We start from the raw sequence: 17,693 nt of genomic DNA on the forward strand, positions 1-17,693 counted from the left end.
TGTCTCACCAAACCGCAGAAGAGCGCTGAGTGAACTGTACCAGACGCCAGCCGGAAGCTCCTTTTCATCAGCAGAGCGCACGATTCAAAGGGTACAACGGCTGAAAACACACGTGAACAAGATCCTGTAACTAACCCTCATATTCATGGGTTCATACATGATTTAAAGGATGATGCACACTGTGCTTGTGTTCACTGTAGGCTGAGCATCAGCGGCTGAGTCTCAAGGAAGTGTTTGCTCCTGCATGTGTAATTCCTTCTTTCCTCCTTTTGTTTTCTGCTTTCTCGGCGGTTTCCTGTTAACATCCAAAGTCTTTATTATGTCTTTGTCGTCATGAAGATTACATAAAGAGACCAGGATGTTGTGTTAGCGTGGTTTCTTTACGCTGTGTGAGCTGCTGCAGAAGGAAATCTGATAAATCACAGAGGATTCAATTCAATTCAATTCAATTTTATTTATAGTGCCAAATCATAACAAAGGTTATCTCAGGACACTTTACAGAGTAGGTAAAGACCACACTATATGACTTATTTATGATTTACAGAGACCCAACAATTCCCCCGTAGAGTACGGTGGCGTTGAAAACCTTCACTATAACAGACAGGAACGTCAGACAGACCCAGCTCTGTGGAGGACGCACATCTGTCTGCACCGGAGAGAGGAAGAGAAGGAGAGAGAGAGAGAGAGAAAAGACGGACAGATGGACAGAGAGACACAAAGACAGACACAAAGACAGAGACAGACAGAGAGACAGTCCCAGAGATGCAAGCAACCACAAAAGTAACAGTAACTATAATAATATCTATAGTAATGTGAATATGACTCATATGTTAAGTCAGTTAATACAACAGAACAGTAGAAACAAGCACAGCTGAGGTGATAGAATATGAAAATGATAATAATTATGGTGGTAAATATGATCAATGATGAGTCGTGGCAACAGCAGCTACAACACAGTGAGACACACCACTGATGGTGCCTCTACGGCAGGAAAGCTCCTGTCCTCCATCTTTCTTTGGGTCGTTTTTGGGGAGGGGTGGATTCAGTGTGTCTGCAGAGACTGGTAGCATGGATGCTCATGTGTGTTTACAGAAAAGTAGACGTGGATGTGCTTTATACTCGCGGGCCAGCTCTCAGAGAACCTTGATATGATCTTGCGGACCAAATATAATTACACCGCCAGATTTGGCCCACGGGCCTGAGTTTGACAACCCTGCTCTACGGCTACAAATCCATAGTTTATAAGACTAGTGATGGTAAATATAACTTACACTTATGCACTTCATGGTGTTCAGAAGTGCTGGTGCTGGTGTGTGTGGTGGCAGTGTGTGCAGCAACAGTGAACACTTCAGTCTCATCTTAGAGGAAATGCTGCCCCCTGCTGGTAAAACATGCAACTGATAGAGTGATCAGAGGTTCTTATGTTTACTTCAAAGCTCAAAAACACGTCATCGTTTTTTATTTAAAACAAAATGAAGACGATCAGTCTGCTGCTGCACTGTGCTGAAACCAGGGGAGTGTGAGGAGTCTGGGTAAAGCAGCTCCGTCACATGTGACGGAGCTGAGCGTGCGAAGCTCTGGAGGCAGGAATACGAATGCAAAGTGTGTGTTACAGTGCTGAGTGTGCGATGAGATAAAGGTGTGTGTGAGTTAAACGGCTCAATTCAATTCAATTCAATTTTATTTACAGTGCCACGGACATCTGTCTGCACCGGAGAGAGGGAGAGAAAAGACGGACAGATGGACAGAGACAGACACACTTACATTAACTATAATAACATCTATAGTAATGTGAATATGACTTATTAATACAGCAGAACAGTAGAAACAAGCACAGCTAAGGTGATAGATTATAATAGCAGCAGGAAACGTCATGCAGGACCACAGCAGCAGGCACCACCACCATCAGCAGAGACCTGCACACAGGACCACGGCAGCAGGCACCACCACCATCAGCAGAGACCTACACACAGGACCACGGCAGCAGGCACCACCACCATCAGCAGAGACCTGCGAGACGACAAAGCACAAACAACTCCGGGGAAGAAGCTGAGTCAGTAACATGCACTGATGAGACATGGTTGACACAAACAGAGAGGAGAGAAGCTCAGAGGACCAGGAACAGGATCATCCCCCGGCAGATGAGGCCTAAAGCACCGCGATTAAGCAGAACATCATTTAAAAAAATAACATTATTGTTAAGGGATTGTAAGCCGAGCTGAAACCTGCTGCTGGACACTGAAGCATCACTTCCTGTTTGTTTTTGAGGATGTGTGCGTTCAATCTGCAGCTCAAACACATCATGTAATGGTGTTTATTAAAAACTGCACAGTGTGTTCGGACATTATTTGTTGTTTTCAACACTGTAGAAAAAAAAAACAACTAAAAATTTAGGCAAATCAGAAGCTCTGGAGGCAGGAATACCAATGCAAAGTGTGTGTTACAGTAGTTCAACGGCTGAAACTTGCTGCTGGACACTGAAGCGTCACTTCCTGTTTGTTTGGAGGATGTGTGTGTTCAGTCTGCAAAAACACGACACAGCAAAATACACAAAGGTCACTCTGCTGCTGCATCATGCTGAAACTAGGGGAGTGTGTTTACAGAGTGAGAAGTAGAATTACTTTATTTATCCGGCAACGGGGAAATTGAATTTTTTTTTCACTCTTAATCATGTTGCACGCGCACACACACACACACACACACACAATTAAGGAGAGATGTCAGAGCGAGGGGGCTGCCAGTGACCAGCGCCCCGAGCAGTTGGGGGTTCGGTGCCTTACTCAACAGCTCCTCAGTAGTGCCCAGGAGATGAACTGGCACCTCTCCAGCCACCAGTCCACGCTCCATACATGGTCCACACAGGGACTTGAACCAGCGACACTACGGTTCCCACCCAAGTCACCTATGGACTGAGCATCTTTCAGCTTTATACTAAATGTAATAAATGCGTATTTTGACGTATTTGACCATGAATACAAACACACAGAGTTCACGTGATGGTGTTTATTAAAAACTGCAGTGTTCACACATCATTTGTTGTTTTCAACACTGTAGAAAAAAACAACTAAACATTTAGTTTCGCTCTTAAAATCATAAAGAAATCAAACAATCATCGTAGATAAAGACGTCATCAGGCACTTAGTTAAACTCTAAATATCATCTTTCATACACTGGCTGAAATCAGATCATGATAAAATGAGAATCAGGTTAATTCCCAGTGTTTTTATTCATTTATAAGAAAAAAATCCTCCGTTTTCACAACATCCACGTGAAAAATAAGCAACAAAAAAGAAACAATGGATGAACTTAAAGCACTTTTAAAGAATCACCCAGAGAGGAAAGTTGTGTGTGTGTGTGTGTGTGTGTGTGTGTGTGTGTGTGAGTTTAAAAACGTTTTCACCAAGAAACGAGTCACACAAAGTGTTTTTCATGTGATTAAAAGGTAAAAAATCAACTTTAATCAAAGTTTCTGACGCATCTGACGTCAGATCTTTGCTGTTAATGTGAAATAAAACGGATTTAGTTAAAACTAGAAAACGAGGTGTGAGCTCCTGTGGACAGCTTGGAACAGCTTCACCCCAAATCACCAACTTTAAGTCAAAGAAAGAAACAACTTAGACATGATTTCAGATGTTGCTGCCTGAGGAAACAGAGTGTGGAAGTCAAAAAACAGTAAATTAAACCAAAATTTGCCTTCAGATGCCTTTCACTAACACCCAAAATGGCTCAAATCCGTCTCAAATGTCCTTTTAACTGTGTTTGTTGGGAGGAAACATGGAGAGATAGTGACATGAACGTTGTTATTAAAACAAATCCTGAACCTTTCCTTGAATGCAGGGTTTGTAAAGCTTTTTAAAACTTTAATTTAAGCACTTTCAAGGGACCAGAACAACAGCGTTTTGACCCTATTGCATGATGGCATGGCGGCCATTTTCTGCTTTTCGCCATGAAGCAGGAAGTTGCTGTAACTTCAGTATACGTCGTCGTAGATAAAACTACAACGATGTCGTGTTGAGACGTTTATAGAGAAGCAAAAACAACGACGTCAGCAGAACGGACCAGGATGCGTTTCAGCAGCGAGGTGTGTCGGGTTTGATGGTTTCAAAACAAAAGTCCTAAAATTCCCTTTTTAATAAAAACAAAAGGTGAAGATGATGAAGAACGCGTGAATCTGCAGGAGTTCACCTGTTAAACAGGATTAAGAAGATTTAACTCACTTTACCAATTTAAAAAGATGTTTAAAAACAACACGGTCAACGCATAAAACAGAGATATGATTATTATTACTTTTATTGTTCCTCCTTTACCTGTTGCGACCCGGACGAGCCCCCAAAACTCCCTGTGAGCCGCTCAGAACACCTACAGTATATACATTAAATTAGCCTCTTTTTGGCGCATTTATTTCATTTATTGCTGCTTTTGAGGATGTTTATGTTACCGGAGGCGTTGTTGCATCTTTGAGTCGTGTTCTGGCCGCCCTTCAAAATAAAAGTCCTCTGCCACGTTCATGGTTTAATTGCCCAGGGGACGCTTCCGGTGTCGTTTAGCCGCGGAGGAGGGACAAGTTACTCATTCCTGCCTTAAAGGTTGTTAAAGGTTTTAAAAAAGGAGCTGATTTTGACTGAATTAACCTTTTCTGTAGTCGTGAAACGGTGGAAGAACGGACGTCCGAAGCTCCCAAAAGTAAAAAAATACGCTTAATCTTCAATTTGTAAACGCACTGCAATGACGAACAGCTGCTGCTCCTGTGAATCTCTTGGTTCTTGGTGCCTGAATTTAAAAATATATCTGAATAAACGTGAGAAGCTTGACTCATGCAAAGAAGCTTTTGTGCATCGCACCACGTTGGCTTTGATTCTTTAAAGGACTCTTAATGAAATGAAATGTGTATTTAGGTAGAACGACGTTGTCCTGCAGGAGATCTTGTTCCGTTTGTTAGATTTGTTTCCCCAAAAAGCAGAAATGTGCATTATTTATTTATTTATTCCTCAATTTCAAACTTTTAAAAACCTGTGAAGAAAATCAGCTTCAGGACTTTGTGCAACTTCTGCTTCCCATATTTTTTTGATTTATGTGCAAATAAACAGCTTAAAGGTCCGGACTGTTAGTTTTGTGGCGTTGCTTCAGTCGGAGTGAAGCGACAGAGCCACTTTGAGGCAACCGAGCTCTTTGCCTTCACTGCCCAGGACGCCCTGCACGCGGTAATCCCCGTTGGATAGCCAGTAGGGCAGATCAAGGTTGGGCAGGTAGAAGTCCGACTTAGGCAGAGAGTACGAACCCTGAGGAGAGAGAGAGAGAGAGAGAGAGAGAGAGAGAGAGAGAGAGAGAGAGAGAGAGAGAGAGAGAGAGAGAGAGAGAGAGAGAGAGAGAGAGAGAGAGAGAGAGAGAGAGAGAGAGAGAGAGAGAGAGAGAGAGAGAGAGAGAGAGAGAGAGAGAGAGAGAGAGAGAGAGAGAGAGAGAGAGAGAGAGAGAGAGAGAGAGAGAGAGAGAGAGAGAGAGAGAGAGAGAGAGAGAGAGAGAGAGAGAGAGAGAGAGAGAGAGAGAGAGAAAACGAGAACACTTTATTCACACATTCAGTCTCTGCAATCATTAAGGGCGCACTCACACTGTGCCTCCGTACCGTGCCCAAACACACTTCACGGCTAAAGTCTGGTTCCTTTGACCAGTGTGAGTGCAACCGTACCACGTCTAGGAGCGGCACGCTTGCCGTCCACGGCCCGTTTGGGAGAGGTGGGCTTTAGTAAAGCACGTTTGCACATGTACGAGCACGAGCGTGCGCACGTGTACGAGCACGAGGCCTACGGCGGTTCTGACATAGAAAGAAGGAGGGACCATGCGCGGACATTTCAAACAATGGCGGCGAAAGGTTCACGTTGGTGTGATGCGGAGGTGGAGTGTTTACTGCAGATTTGGTCGATGAAAAGATTCAAAAACAGTCGACAAGACGCACAAAAACTCTGAGGTCTACGGAAAGATCTGGAAACAAAGCCACGCATCGCCATGACGTCATCAATGCGTGTGACGTGTTACGGCGTGATGACGTATAGGCAGCAAGAAGCATTCTCCGAGGCCCAGGTAGTGTGAGTACAAACGGGCCTGGAGGGGGGGACAACGACCCTAAAGCACGGGGCACGGGACGGAGGCACAGTGGGAGTGCGCCCTAACAAGCAGCAGGACTCTTATTGTGATAGGACTCACAGGCATGAAGGGGCAGCGGCAGGGTAGTCCGTAGGTGTGCAGCGGCTCGGGACAGTCCTGACCCGGGGGGATGAGCTGGTTCAGGATGTCGCAGCCGTCCTGATAGTGACAACTGCCCAGCTCCTCCAAACACGGGATCCTCACCCAGAAACCCGCCACCTCCTTCTCCAGGGTCACGTTCACCTGAGGGGGGGAGGGGAGAAAACGAGGTATGAGCTCCTGTGGACAGTTTGGAACAGCTTCATCCCAAATCACCAACTTTAGGTCAAAGAAAGAAAAACTTAGACATGATTTCAGATGTTGCTGCTGAGGAAACAGTGTGTGGAAGTCAAAAAACAGTAAATTAAACCAAATGTTGGAGTTGCTGAGGTGCCTTTCACTAACACCCAAAATGGCTCAAATCTGTCTCAAATGTCCTTTTAACTGTGTTTGTTGGGAGAAAACACGGAGACATGAACGTTGTTATTTAAACAAATACTGAACATTTAAGTATAATTTAAGCACTTTCAAGGGACCAGAACAACAACGTTTTGCCCCTTTTGCATGATGACATGGCAGCCATTTTTTGCTTTTCGCCTGAAGCCAAGGACGTGCCAATAGTGACCAACAGGCACAGCGCCACCTACTGGCAACAGGATGTCTGGCTGAGGGCAAAAAATTCATTTGAGTTTCACTGACAACTGATCCAGAGGAACAAAAAGCATGTCTGGTGCGCTCTCTAGCGCCACACAGGGGTCAGGGGACGCGGGAAGTGGTGCAAAAGTTGCGATACGTTCATCGCCGCTCGCAGCTTCAATTTTATATCTGCTTTTTTCTTTTACTACCAGAATTTTTTTGTGCTGGTCAGGAGGCACTTGGCTGAAAATATTTATTATAAAAAGTCCACCCTGCAGAAACATTTTACAAAATAAGAAAGAAAATAGCAAAAATAAGCCATAAAATCAAATTTAAAAGGGGAAAAGATGTACATATTCACATGATATAGTGTTTATTTTTTTATTTTATTATTATTTTACCATATCAGAGTTTTGTCAAGTTACTGCTGATGAAAAACCAGTATTTCCTGATTAAATAAAAACATAACAGAGGGGACTTTTATTGTGAAATTAAATGTTTTTATCCACCCTTTTGCAGCAGCTCTTTGACCGCAGACTCAACAGCTTCTAAATGGAAACCGCAGATGTTGCGACGTAACAGTAATGTCTGTAGTAACATCCTACACAAATTTAAGGGATGTACATTCATTCATCTTCAACCCCTTGTCCCCATCGGGGTCACGGGGGGCTGGAGCTGATCCCAGCTGACATCGGGCGTGAGGCGGGGTCCACCCTGGACAGGACGCCAGTCTATCACAGGACACATAGAGACGAACAGAGACAGACAACCATTCACACCTACGGGTGATTTAGAGTCATCAATGAACCGAACACCTGCACGTCTTTGGACTGTGGGAGGAAACCGGAGAACCCGGAGAAAACCCACGCAGACACGGGGAGAACATGCAAACTCCACACAGAAGGGCCCCAGCCGGGGTGGGAACCTGGAACCTTCTCGCTGTGAGGCGACAGTGCTAACCACTATTTTGTTTCATCAATGTTTATTGTTACTTTTGTTGTGTTCACATTGACGTTGATTGTAGACATTTTATATCACCATTTGTTTGATTAGTGGTTATTTAATGAGTCCTTTCTGTGTCGTAGAATAGCGGCTAATCCATCGGTGTTAGCGCCGTTTTGACGACTCTCGTAACGATAAAGCTGAAGTAAACGGTTAAAACCATATTTGGTTAGAAAGATAAGAAGTCCGACTTTATTTCTACACCATTAAATCAACTCTAAACATTACGCCATCGTTTATATTTGTAGATTAAACACAAATTTAGTCAAAAGCAGGTGAACAATGACTTTTAATGTCTGAAAAACAAACCAATAAAGGGTTTTTATGGTGTAATAAACGTATGAAAGTGGAATAAAGAACAACAACAAGGGAACGAGACTGTAAAAACTTAAGTGTGGCTGTAAAGAGGAAGTGCTGAGTCGAGCTTTGAGGAAGTCACATCAGGTTACTGACGACAAAGAGAGAAGTGATAATATTTTGATCTTCAGGAAAATCCTTGTTTAACCTCAAACTGTAAAGAAACGGGAAGAAAACGCCAAACGGATCCATATCTGAAGTCATTTACAGAGCACTGTGTGTTTACTCTGCAGCCATATCTGAGCGCAAAGAGGAGAAGCTGATAAAAATCCTGCTACTCTGCATTTCTGTTACGTTCATGTGTGTCAGTCCAGTTTCTGATGAATAAACTAATGTTAATGTAATGTAATGGGACAAGTAGCCTAAAGCACGGACAGTGGGAGTGCGCCCGTAATAGGATCCCTCAATGATACCTGTTTTTAATTTTAGGAGATGTTGTATGAGGATCATACTTCGATTTGCCAGGTACTGTTGCACATTTGTAAATTGTGATGAGAAGAACTTTTTATCAGGTAAAACATCCCCAACGTTAGTGATGGTGTTCCTTATTGTAACGTTAAACACATGCTTTATAGTCGACAGTGCAGTTATCAGAGGTTTGTTTACTCTGCTGCTGCACACGCTGATCTAATCTACACTTAGGGCGGTCGGCAGTAGCTCAGTCCATAGGAAACCGTAGGGTCGCTGGTTGGAGTCCCTGTGTGGATCATGAATGGAGCGTGGACTGGTGGCTGGAGAGGTGCCAGCTCATCTCCTGGGCGCTGTTGAGCAAGGCACCGAACCCCCAACTGCTCGGGGCGCTGGTCGCTCTTACATATCTCCATTGGTGGCATGTATATAGGTCCTGTCTGTGCATGTATGTGTGTTTCGGGCCTGTGTGTGTAACATGATTAATAATAAAAGTGAAATAAAGTAATTCTTCTTCTTCTTCACTTTTTAACTAATGAAGACAAATCTACAGGTTTCTCTCTTCAGTTCTGTGATCAAAGGCAAACTAACTAAACTTAAAACAATCCTAAAAACACACGTTAACACTGATGCACTCTTCATTCTTCTGGTTAATGATGATCAGGAAGCACTGACAGCAGAACTTAATCAGTGGTGTCTGTGAGATACAGAGTGGGGCGGTTTATACTTTGGCTTTTATTGATTTGAAACGAGATAAAAGAAGGAGAACTGTGTGCTTTGAACCTGCTGAGTCATGAGGTTTTATATCCCCGCGGGTTAAACGCACGACTGCAGCTTTACAGTCGCCACTGCCTCATAAACCTACTTCTGCTGCAGACCTGTCACCACGAGCTTAAAGGGCGTTTTGATACAAGTTTTAATGGCAGAATAAATCTGATTGAATGAGTCGAACTGTTTTTGACTTGTTCGTCCTTGACAGGGGAAAAAACTGCACCGAAAAAGCCCCAAAACAAGATTTATGAGACGTCTGCGTTTGACACACAGACTTAAAAACATGGAGGAAAGTTCACAAACATAGTTGGCGAAGGTTAGCACGACGACTCAGAGGGAAAACGCACGAATAAAAAGACAGTAAATAAGATAAAAGTGCGGAAAAGAGTGAGAGCAACTGTTGCTGGCTGCCGCTCGAAACAGCGCCGCAAAGATTAAAGTCTATCTTCCTCCCAAAGGTCCAGAGAGATTGATCCGTGCCTTTATGTCTTCACGGCTGGATCACTGGAACTCTCTGTATGTCGGTGCCGTTGCCTCGTCGCCTGCAGCTCGTGCAACACGCAGCCGCTCGTCTCCTGACTGGTAAACAAGAGCGATCACATGACACCAGTTGTGGCCTCGCTGCACTGGATCTTTGTCTGCTTCAGGATTGATTTTAAAGATTTAAATGGACTTTTACACCGTCACACTCCAGCCAGAGCGCTGAGGTCGGCAGATCAGCTGATAATGGAAGTCCCCAGGACCGGACTGCAAACCAGAGGGGACCGAGCCTCTGCGGCGGCGGCCCCGAGGCTCTGGATCAGTCTGCCCTCACACATTAGTGCGTCCGCCCCGTGCTTTAGGGTCCTTGTCCCCCCCTCCAGGCCCGTTTGTACTCACACTACCTGGGCCTCGGAGAATGCTTCTTGCTGCCTATACGTCATCACGCCGTAACACGTCACACGCATTGATGACGTCATGGCGATGCGTGGCTTTGTTTCCAGATCTTTCCGTAGACCTCGGAGTTTTTGTGCGTCTTGTCGACTGTTTTTGAATCTTTTCATCGACCAAATCTGCAGTAAACACTCCACCTCCGCATCACACCAACGTGAACCTTTCACCGCCATTGTTTTAAATGTCCGTGCATGGTCCCTCCTTCTTTTCTCTATGTCCCAACAGGCGCACAGGAAATGACCTCAGAACCGCCGTAGGCCTCGTGCTCGTACACGTGCGCACGCTCGTGCTCGTACACGTGCAGACGTGCTTTACTAAAGCCCACCTCTCCCAAACGGGCCGTGGACGGCAAGCGTGCCGCTCCTAGACGCGGTACGGTTGCACTCACACTGGTCAAAGGAACCAGACTTTAGCCGTAAAACCTGTTTGGGCACGGTACGGATGGACAGTGTGAGTGCGCCCTAACAGATGAATAGGTACATGAATATTACAGAATGTTGCTACGTCAGCTAGCTAGAAATTCAGGACAAAAAAGCCGTGTTTACGATCCTATACTCTCACTTTTCTTCGCTTCAACCACAGAGACGCTCTTCTCTCTGTAAAACACTCGCACGTGTCCAGACGTAAAGAACAACACTACATTTGTGTGATGCTTATATAAATATATATATATATATATATATATATAAAAAAGGAGAGTGTACTCACAGCCAGGGGAGCAGAGAGCTTTACAGATGTGGATCCAGAGGCGAACGCCGTCAGGTCCCCGGGGATGGAGATGGGATCTGGAGACACGCTCAGAGACTTCAGGACAGCCGGGGCGTCGGGCTTCCCGCAGTTCTTCCAGTCGAAACCCAAAATCTGTCCCCAAACACGCAGAAGTCAGTCGACACGAACCAGACACGAACCGGCCGCTCACGTTCAGCGGGTCATAAATCACGTCCAGGTCGTCTCCGCGTGTCTTTGACGTATTTAAATCCGAGTTTCAGTTTCTTTTCCTATGAAAATCCACTTGAAACGGAGTGAAGTCGTCATGTTTGTCTCATATTTATGTATTAATTTATTCAAAATAGCATTTTTGTTTTTATTTGTATTATTTGTCTGTTTTATATTTAGGTGCTTAAAGGACTCGGACTCATGTTTTTCATGTTTTTACATTAATTAATGAAAGTTTACTTGTTTTAATTGAACAAAAATGTCGTTTTATTTTAAGGTGAGTGCATTAGGACTCGGGTTCAATCATTTATGGCTCTATTATTGATTCATTTATTCATAATAGTTTCTTTTTTTTTACAAATATCTTTTTAATAACTGAACTTTATACATTTGCTTTGCTGATTAATCTTTTTCTAATACAAGTCTCTGTTTATTAATCACGTAATAATAACTAATAATAATAACTTTATTTGTGTAGCATCTTTAAAAACAGCTGTTAACAGAGCAATTTGACACTAAAAATCAAAATACATACACAGATACAGTATCAACAAAACTAATAATAATAATAAACATAATAACAATAAGAATGGTAGTAAAATCCAATGAGGTTTTGCTTTTTGTTTTTAATTAATTAATACATGATAGCATTTATGTGTTGATTTTCTTTTTTACTTTTCATTTAACATTTTGTGTTTTGTTTGTAATTAATGAATTTGCTGATTAGTCTTTTTCTAATACAAGTGTGTGTTTATTAATCACGTGTTTTATGAGCTGATGCGAGTGTGTGCAGCGTTTTCTCTCTGTTTTGGTCCGTTCTTACGTCTAAAAAGAACTTTTTAATCCTGTTTTTGAATGGTGTTATATATAAATATTGCTTATTATTATTATTATTATAATTATTGTTAAACTGTGGGACCCAAAGAAAGTCTCATGGTCACATAAATAAATAAACCACTGGAAACAAAGTAAAAATATAAATAAACATTCATTAATGTTTATTAACACTAACTTTTGTGTCGTCGACTTCAGTGGAAGAAATCAATAATATGAGTTTAATAACAACATGTTTATAATATTAATAACATCATCATAACTTTATTTCTATAGCATCTTTAAAAACAGCAGTTAACGGAGCAAAAATCTAAACACACACACAAATACAGCAGAAACAAAACTAATAATAACAATAATATAATAATAATAATAGTAGCAGTAAAATCCAATCCGGTTTTTATTTAATTAATTTTTGATAGTATTTTTGATTTGATTTTTTAATTATTTTTCTATTTTCTCTTGTTGGATTGGATTTAAATATTAAAAACATAATAATATTAGTTTAATAACATGTTTATAATAACATAATAATAACTTTATTTCTATAGCATCTTTAAAAACGGAGAACTTAGACAGCAAATATCAAAATACATAAACAAATACAATGTAACAAAACTAATAATAACAATAACAATAATAATAGTAATAATGATAATAGTAAAATCCAATGAGGTTTAACATAAGCATAAATCACACACCATTGTATTAAAGTGCACAGAGGACAAAGGAAATGATTATTAACTCGTTATTAAATTAATTTAAAGTGATTTTAAAGAGTTTTATTTTGTTTTTTAAACTTTAATTGAATCCTAATTTCCTGTTCATTCACTCGCTGTTTAACAAAGAGAGGCTGAAGCAGATATTTCTATTTAAAATGTTATTAAAGGACTTTTTAAATGTTATTAAATGACTTTTAATTGTGTTTTAAGAGGTTTTAATAATAATAATGATAATATTTCATGTCCTCACCGTCGCCTTGGTGACTCTCCTCAGTCTGGAGGAGCTTCCGTTGTTTATTTGAGTTAAAACTAAAATTAAAACTAAAAATAAAACTTTCTCCATCTTGTTTCCTCTGAGGGGACGAACAGCGACACGAACCGGAGGAGAGACGGTGCTCTGCGGCGACACAAGCCGGAGGAGAGACGGTGCTCTGCGGAGACACAAGCCGGAGGAGAGACGGTGCTCTGCGGCGACACGAACCGGAGGAGAGACGGTGCTCTGCGGAGACACAAGCCGGAGGAGAGACGGTGCTCTGCGGCGACACAAGCCGGAGGAGAGACGGTGCTCTGCGGCGACACGAACCGGAGGAGAGACGGTGCTCTGCGGAGACACAAGCCGGAGGAGAGTCGTTGCTCTGCGGCGACACGAACCGGAGGAGAGACGGTGCTCTGCGGCGACACAAGCCGGAGGAGAGACGGTGCTCTGCGGCGACACAAGCCGGAGGAGAGACGATGCTCTGCGGCGACACAAGCCGGAGGAGAGACGGTGCTCTGCGGCGACACAAGCCGGAGGAGAGACGGTGCTCTGCGGCGACACGAACCGGAGGAGAGACGGTGCTCTGCGGCGACACAAGCCGGAGGAGAGACGGTGCACTGCGGCGGCGACGAGCTCTTAAACTGACGGTTAACGGAACTAACGGCAGTTTACCTCCGGAGTTACTTCCGTGTTTACTTCCGCATCACTGTCACATGACCGCTACGTCACGTGACCGGCGTCTATCAAACAGAATTATTTAATAATAATAATAATTATAATAATAATGATAATAATAATAAATAATACAAATAATAATAATAATTATTATAATAACAATAATAATGATAATGATATTATTATTATTATAATAATTATAATAATCATTATAATCATAATAATAACTATAATTGTAACTATAACTATATCATTATTAATACTACTACTAATAATAATAATACTAATTAATAATCATATAAATAATAATATTAATAATACATGTATTTACTTTTATTAAGTTTATTATGTATTTATAACAGTATTCATGTGATGATGTGTTACTTTACTATTTTCTCAGTAATTCGCATTTTTACAATTAATTAACTAATTATTAATTAATTAATTAGTTAATCAATTCATTAATTAGTTCATGATAGTATTTCTGTGTTGTTGTTTTTTTTAATTGGTGGGAACTGGACTCAGTAATTCATCGTTTACAGTTCAATCATTTTTGTAGAGATTTTGAAACTATTTTCTTCATTTTATTTAAGTATGAGTGCATTGTGACTTGGATTCAAAAATTCACGTTTTTATTATTAATTAATTTGCTTTTATTTAGTTATTTAATTATGAATTCATAATGGTACACTCTGGGCGACAGTAGCTCAGGTCGCTGGTTCAAGTCCCTGTGTGGACCATGAATGGAGCTTGGACTGGTGGCTGGAGAGGTGCCAGTTCCTCTCCTGGGCGCTGCAGAGGTGCTGTTGAGCAAGGCACTGAACCCCCAACTGCTCGGGGCGCTGATCCATCGGCAGCCCCCCTCGCTCTGACATCTCTCCATTAGTTGCATGTGTATAGGTCCTGTGTGTGTGTGTGTGTGTGTGTGTGTGTGTGTGTGTGTGTGTGTGTGTGTGTGTGTGTGTGTGTGTGTGTGTGTGTGTGTGTGTGTGTGTGTGTGTACAATGAATAACAGAGTGAAAAAATTGAATTGTTAAAAACAGCTGAGATGCTCCTGTAGTTGCATGCAATTGCCTCTAGATGTCACTGTAGAACAGCTACCTCCACAAAAACACACACACACACACACACACACACACACACACACACACACACACAGCAGCTGATCTGAGGTCTCTGCAGGAAGCAACCAAACAGTTTTTTCATGCATCTGTAATAAAAACATGAATGCTTTTTGAATGTGAGTTGTGTTTCTGTTGTTTTAGTGTATTAAGGGAGACCGGGGACGGTCGTAACTCTGTCGTTTGCAGGTTATGTTTGTAGCCTCAGATATTCTTAAACTAACAACGATAAATGGAAAATAAAGGACTCAAGATTTAACGTGGACGTGAGACATCATGACTCAAATTACTTGTCTTTGTTCATTTCCTGTTTAAATATGTTCAGCGTTAATATTACGAGTATGAGTGATGTGTCTTCTGTGTGTCCAGTAATCAAGGAAGATTTTTGCGTATCAAGGTTTGTGTCGATGAGGTGGTGTCGTTCGAAGCCTCGTGAGCCGGCCGTACCACGTGACTGATCCAGGAAATGGTTCAAGGGTTTGCCGTGCGATTCGAAATATAACGGGGTAACCAGACGCAATGTAACTTGTATAAACTTGCTGTTACTTTTGTCAGTACCACAGCTTCATCTGTGCCCACGTGAAATCCTCAGGGAAAAAGAAATCAACTGAAGCTCAGCACTGTGGAAAAGTTACTATTAACTAAAATGTATAAAATGTCCTTTTTAACCCAAGTACATTTACATCACAACCCTCTTCCTCTCACAACTCTGTAGCTAGCTAACATTAGCCTGATATCTGTTTACTCACAACTCTGTAGCTAGCTAACATTAACCTGATACAATCTATTCCCTCACAACTCTCTAGCTAGCTAATACTAGCCTGATATCTGTTCACTCACAACTCTGTAGCTAGCTAACATTAGCCTGATACAATCTGTCCTCTCTCAACTCTGTAGCTAGCTAACATTAGCCTGATATCTGTTCACTCACAACTCTGTAGCTAGCTAACATTAGCCTGATATCTGTTCACTCACAACTCTGTAGCTAGCTAACATTAGCCTGATGCAATATGTCCTCTCACAACTCTGTAGCTATCTAACATTAGCCTGATGCAATCTGTCCTCTCACAACTCTGTAGCTAGCTAACATTAGCCTGATACAATATGTCCTCTCACAACTCAGTAGCTAGCTAATGTTAGCCTGGTGTTATCTGTTCCCTCACAACTCTGTAGCTAGGGAACAAAATGAATACTTGGTCTGTTGAGGCAAAGACACAAACACTGATCTTTTTCACAGAAAATAATTAATGTTTAGTCCATATTTAAATACATTTATGTCTTTGTGCTGGATTATTCCTCAGTTTCAGATGCTACAAAATGTAACTTGAATGCAACGCTCGTCTTGTTTTGTTTGATCACATTTATCTAACTAAATTAAAAACAAATCTATATATAATACATACACTGTAAAAAATGACCGTGAAATTTACATGAAAACTATGTAAAATCCCTACAGAATAGTATTGTAAACCCAAAAACATATATTTTTTGTTTAAATCACAGTGAACTTTTGTAAACTATTAAACAGAATGTTTTTGTTGTATTTACAACAGCAATATGTGATTATAATCAAATTTATTTGTTAAAACTACAAATATTGGTAACAAACACAGAGAAATACTGTAATACTCATAAGAAAATAATTTTGTTAATTTGACATGCAAATATTGTTAAAACTATAGTTTTAGTCAGTTCTTTTTAAAAATTAAAAAAAATATATGTAAGTCACTTTACAAGTTTATGCTGTACTTTTAAAATGATTAATGAAACGATGCAAGTTGAGGTAATAAAAATGTTTTCACAAAAACTTTCATTGTGAACCTGAGAGGTTTATATTTATATATAAAAATATACAATTATAATAAGATTGTTTTTATAATTAAGGCTATCTGTAGCCTATTGTGGAGTGTGTGTGTATATGAAATTAAAATGATAGCCTATGTTTCTGTATTATACTAACCATAATCCTTGTATGCTTTATGTTTCTTTTTGTCTTTAAATTTTAATGTAACACTTAGCCTACTGGTGTTCTATTCATATTTATTTATAAAAGTAATAATTTAAGCATTGTATCATTATCACAGGCTAAACAACCTAACAGTGCCTCCTCTAACCACAGACTGGTACTTGTACTCTCTCTCATTGTGCACTGAGTCCGCCTAATTTTGAAGTTCGAAGTGTGCATCTGAAGCACCTGATTGGATAATGACGTGAGGGCGGGCGGAGCGGGAGAAGCAAGAGCTCCTCCTTGACAGGTGCACTGACATCGTTAACAAGCCGCACCGTCTGCTGAGCGGAGAAAGCAGTAGCAGAGCAGAAATCTTCGGGTGACTGTCATTTTAAAAGTTTTTAGGACAATTCAACGATTTTAACAGAAGTTTGTTGGAGGGTCCGTGGCTGTTCAATCAGAAAATCGAAAGTTTGCAAGGTAAGCTTCACATTTCCTTTTTTTCGAGACCAAACGAAAATTTGTGCTGAAAGCACATGGTGTAAGCTAGCGCAAGTTGATATTTAGCTAGCCTGCTAAGACCAGTAGCAGCTACATCAACGCCTGATATAACTTAGTTCAGCTGAAAAGCACCTGGCTGCAAACACTTGAAATCCTAAAAATGATCACCTGCGTCTTTTGTAAAAAGAAATTGGATACATTAAGAGGCTATGTACTACATTGCAGAGTGCATAGGAATGAGCCTCGTTGTCTTTTCAAATGTGTCGGCGCCAACTGTATTCAAACATTTACCACTTACTCAGCTTTCAAGGGCCATTTTTATCGTGTGCACAATGTACCTGCACCAAAAGCTGCTCCTAAAGCTGTTGTTGCGGATTTAAAATGTGCAGTTTCATTATGTGCCAGCCATTTTCACA

General features: G+C 41.2%; 1 protein-coding gene across 1 annotated transcript; it reads right to left on the reverse strand.

The window, feature by feature from the left end:
• Positions 1 to 2,994: 2,994 nt before the first annotated feature.
• Positions 2,995 to 13,649, reverse strand: gm2a (ganglioside GM2 activator). The gene is made up of 4 exons (XM_083914921.1): positions 13,027 to 13,649; positions 10,993 to 11,145; positions 6,199 to 6,381; positions 2,995 to 5,279 (listed from the first exon to the last, which is right to left on the reverse strand). The coding sequence occupies exons 1-4, from the start codon at positions 13,117 to 13,119 to the stop codon at positions 5,124 to 5,126; spliced, it is 585 nt and encodes a 194-aa protein (XP_083771047.1). The 5' UTR covers positions 13,120 to 13,649; the 3' UTR covers positions 2,995 to 5,123.
• Positions 13,650 to 17,693: the final 4,044 nt, after the last annotated feature.

This window comes from Echiichthys vipera (genome assembly GCF_963691815.1).
Source record: "Echiichthys vipera genome assembly, chromosome: 6".
NCBI classification, from domain to species: domain Eukaryota; kingdom Metazoa; phylum Chordata; class Actinopteri; order Perciformes; family Trachinidae; genus Echiichthys; species Echiichthys vipera.

Bases quoted from the DNA above. Each gene is read 5' to 3' on its own strand.
- gm2a (XM_083914921.1), bottom strand. From the start codon at position 13,119: ATGGAGAAAGTTTTATTTTTAGTTTTAATTTTAGTTTTAACTCAAATA. The intron at 11,146-13,026 runs GTGAGGACATGA...GTTTGGGGACAG, and splicing joins GGAGAGTCACCAAGGCGACG to ATTTTGGGTTTCGACTGGAA. The intron at 5,280-6,198 runs GTGAGTCCTATC...CTCTCTCCTCAG, and splicing joins GCCGCTGCCCCTTCATGCCT to GGTTCGTACTCTCTGCCTAA.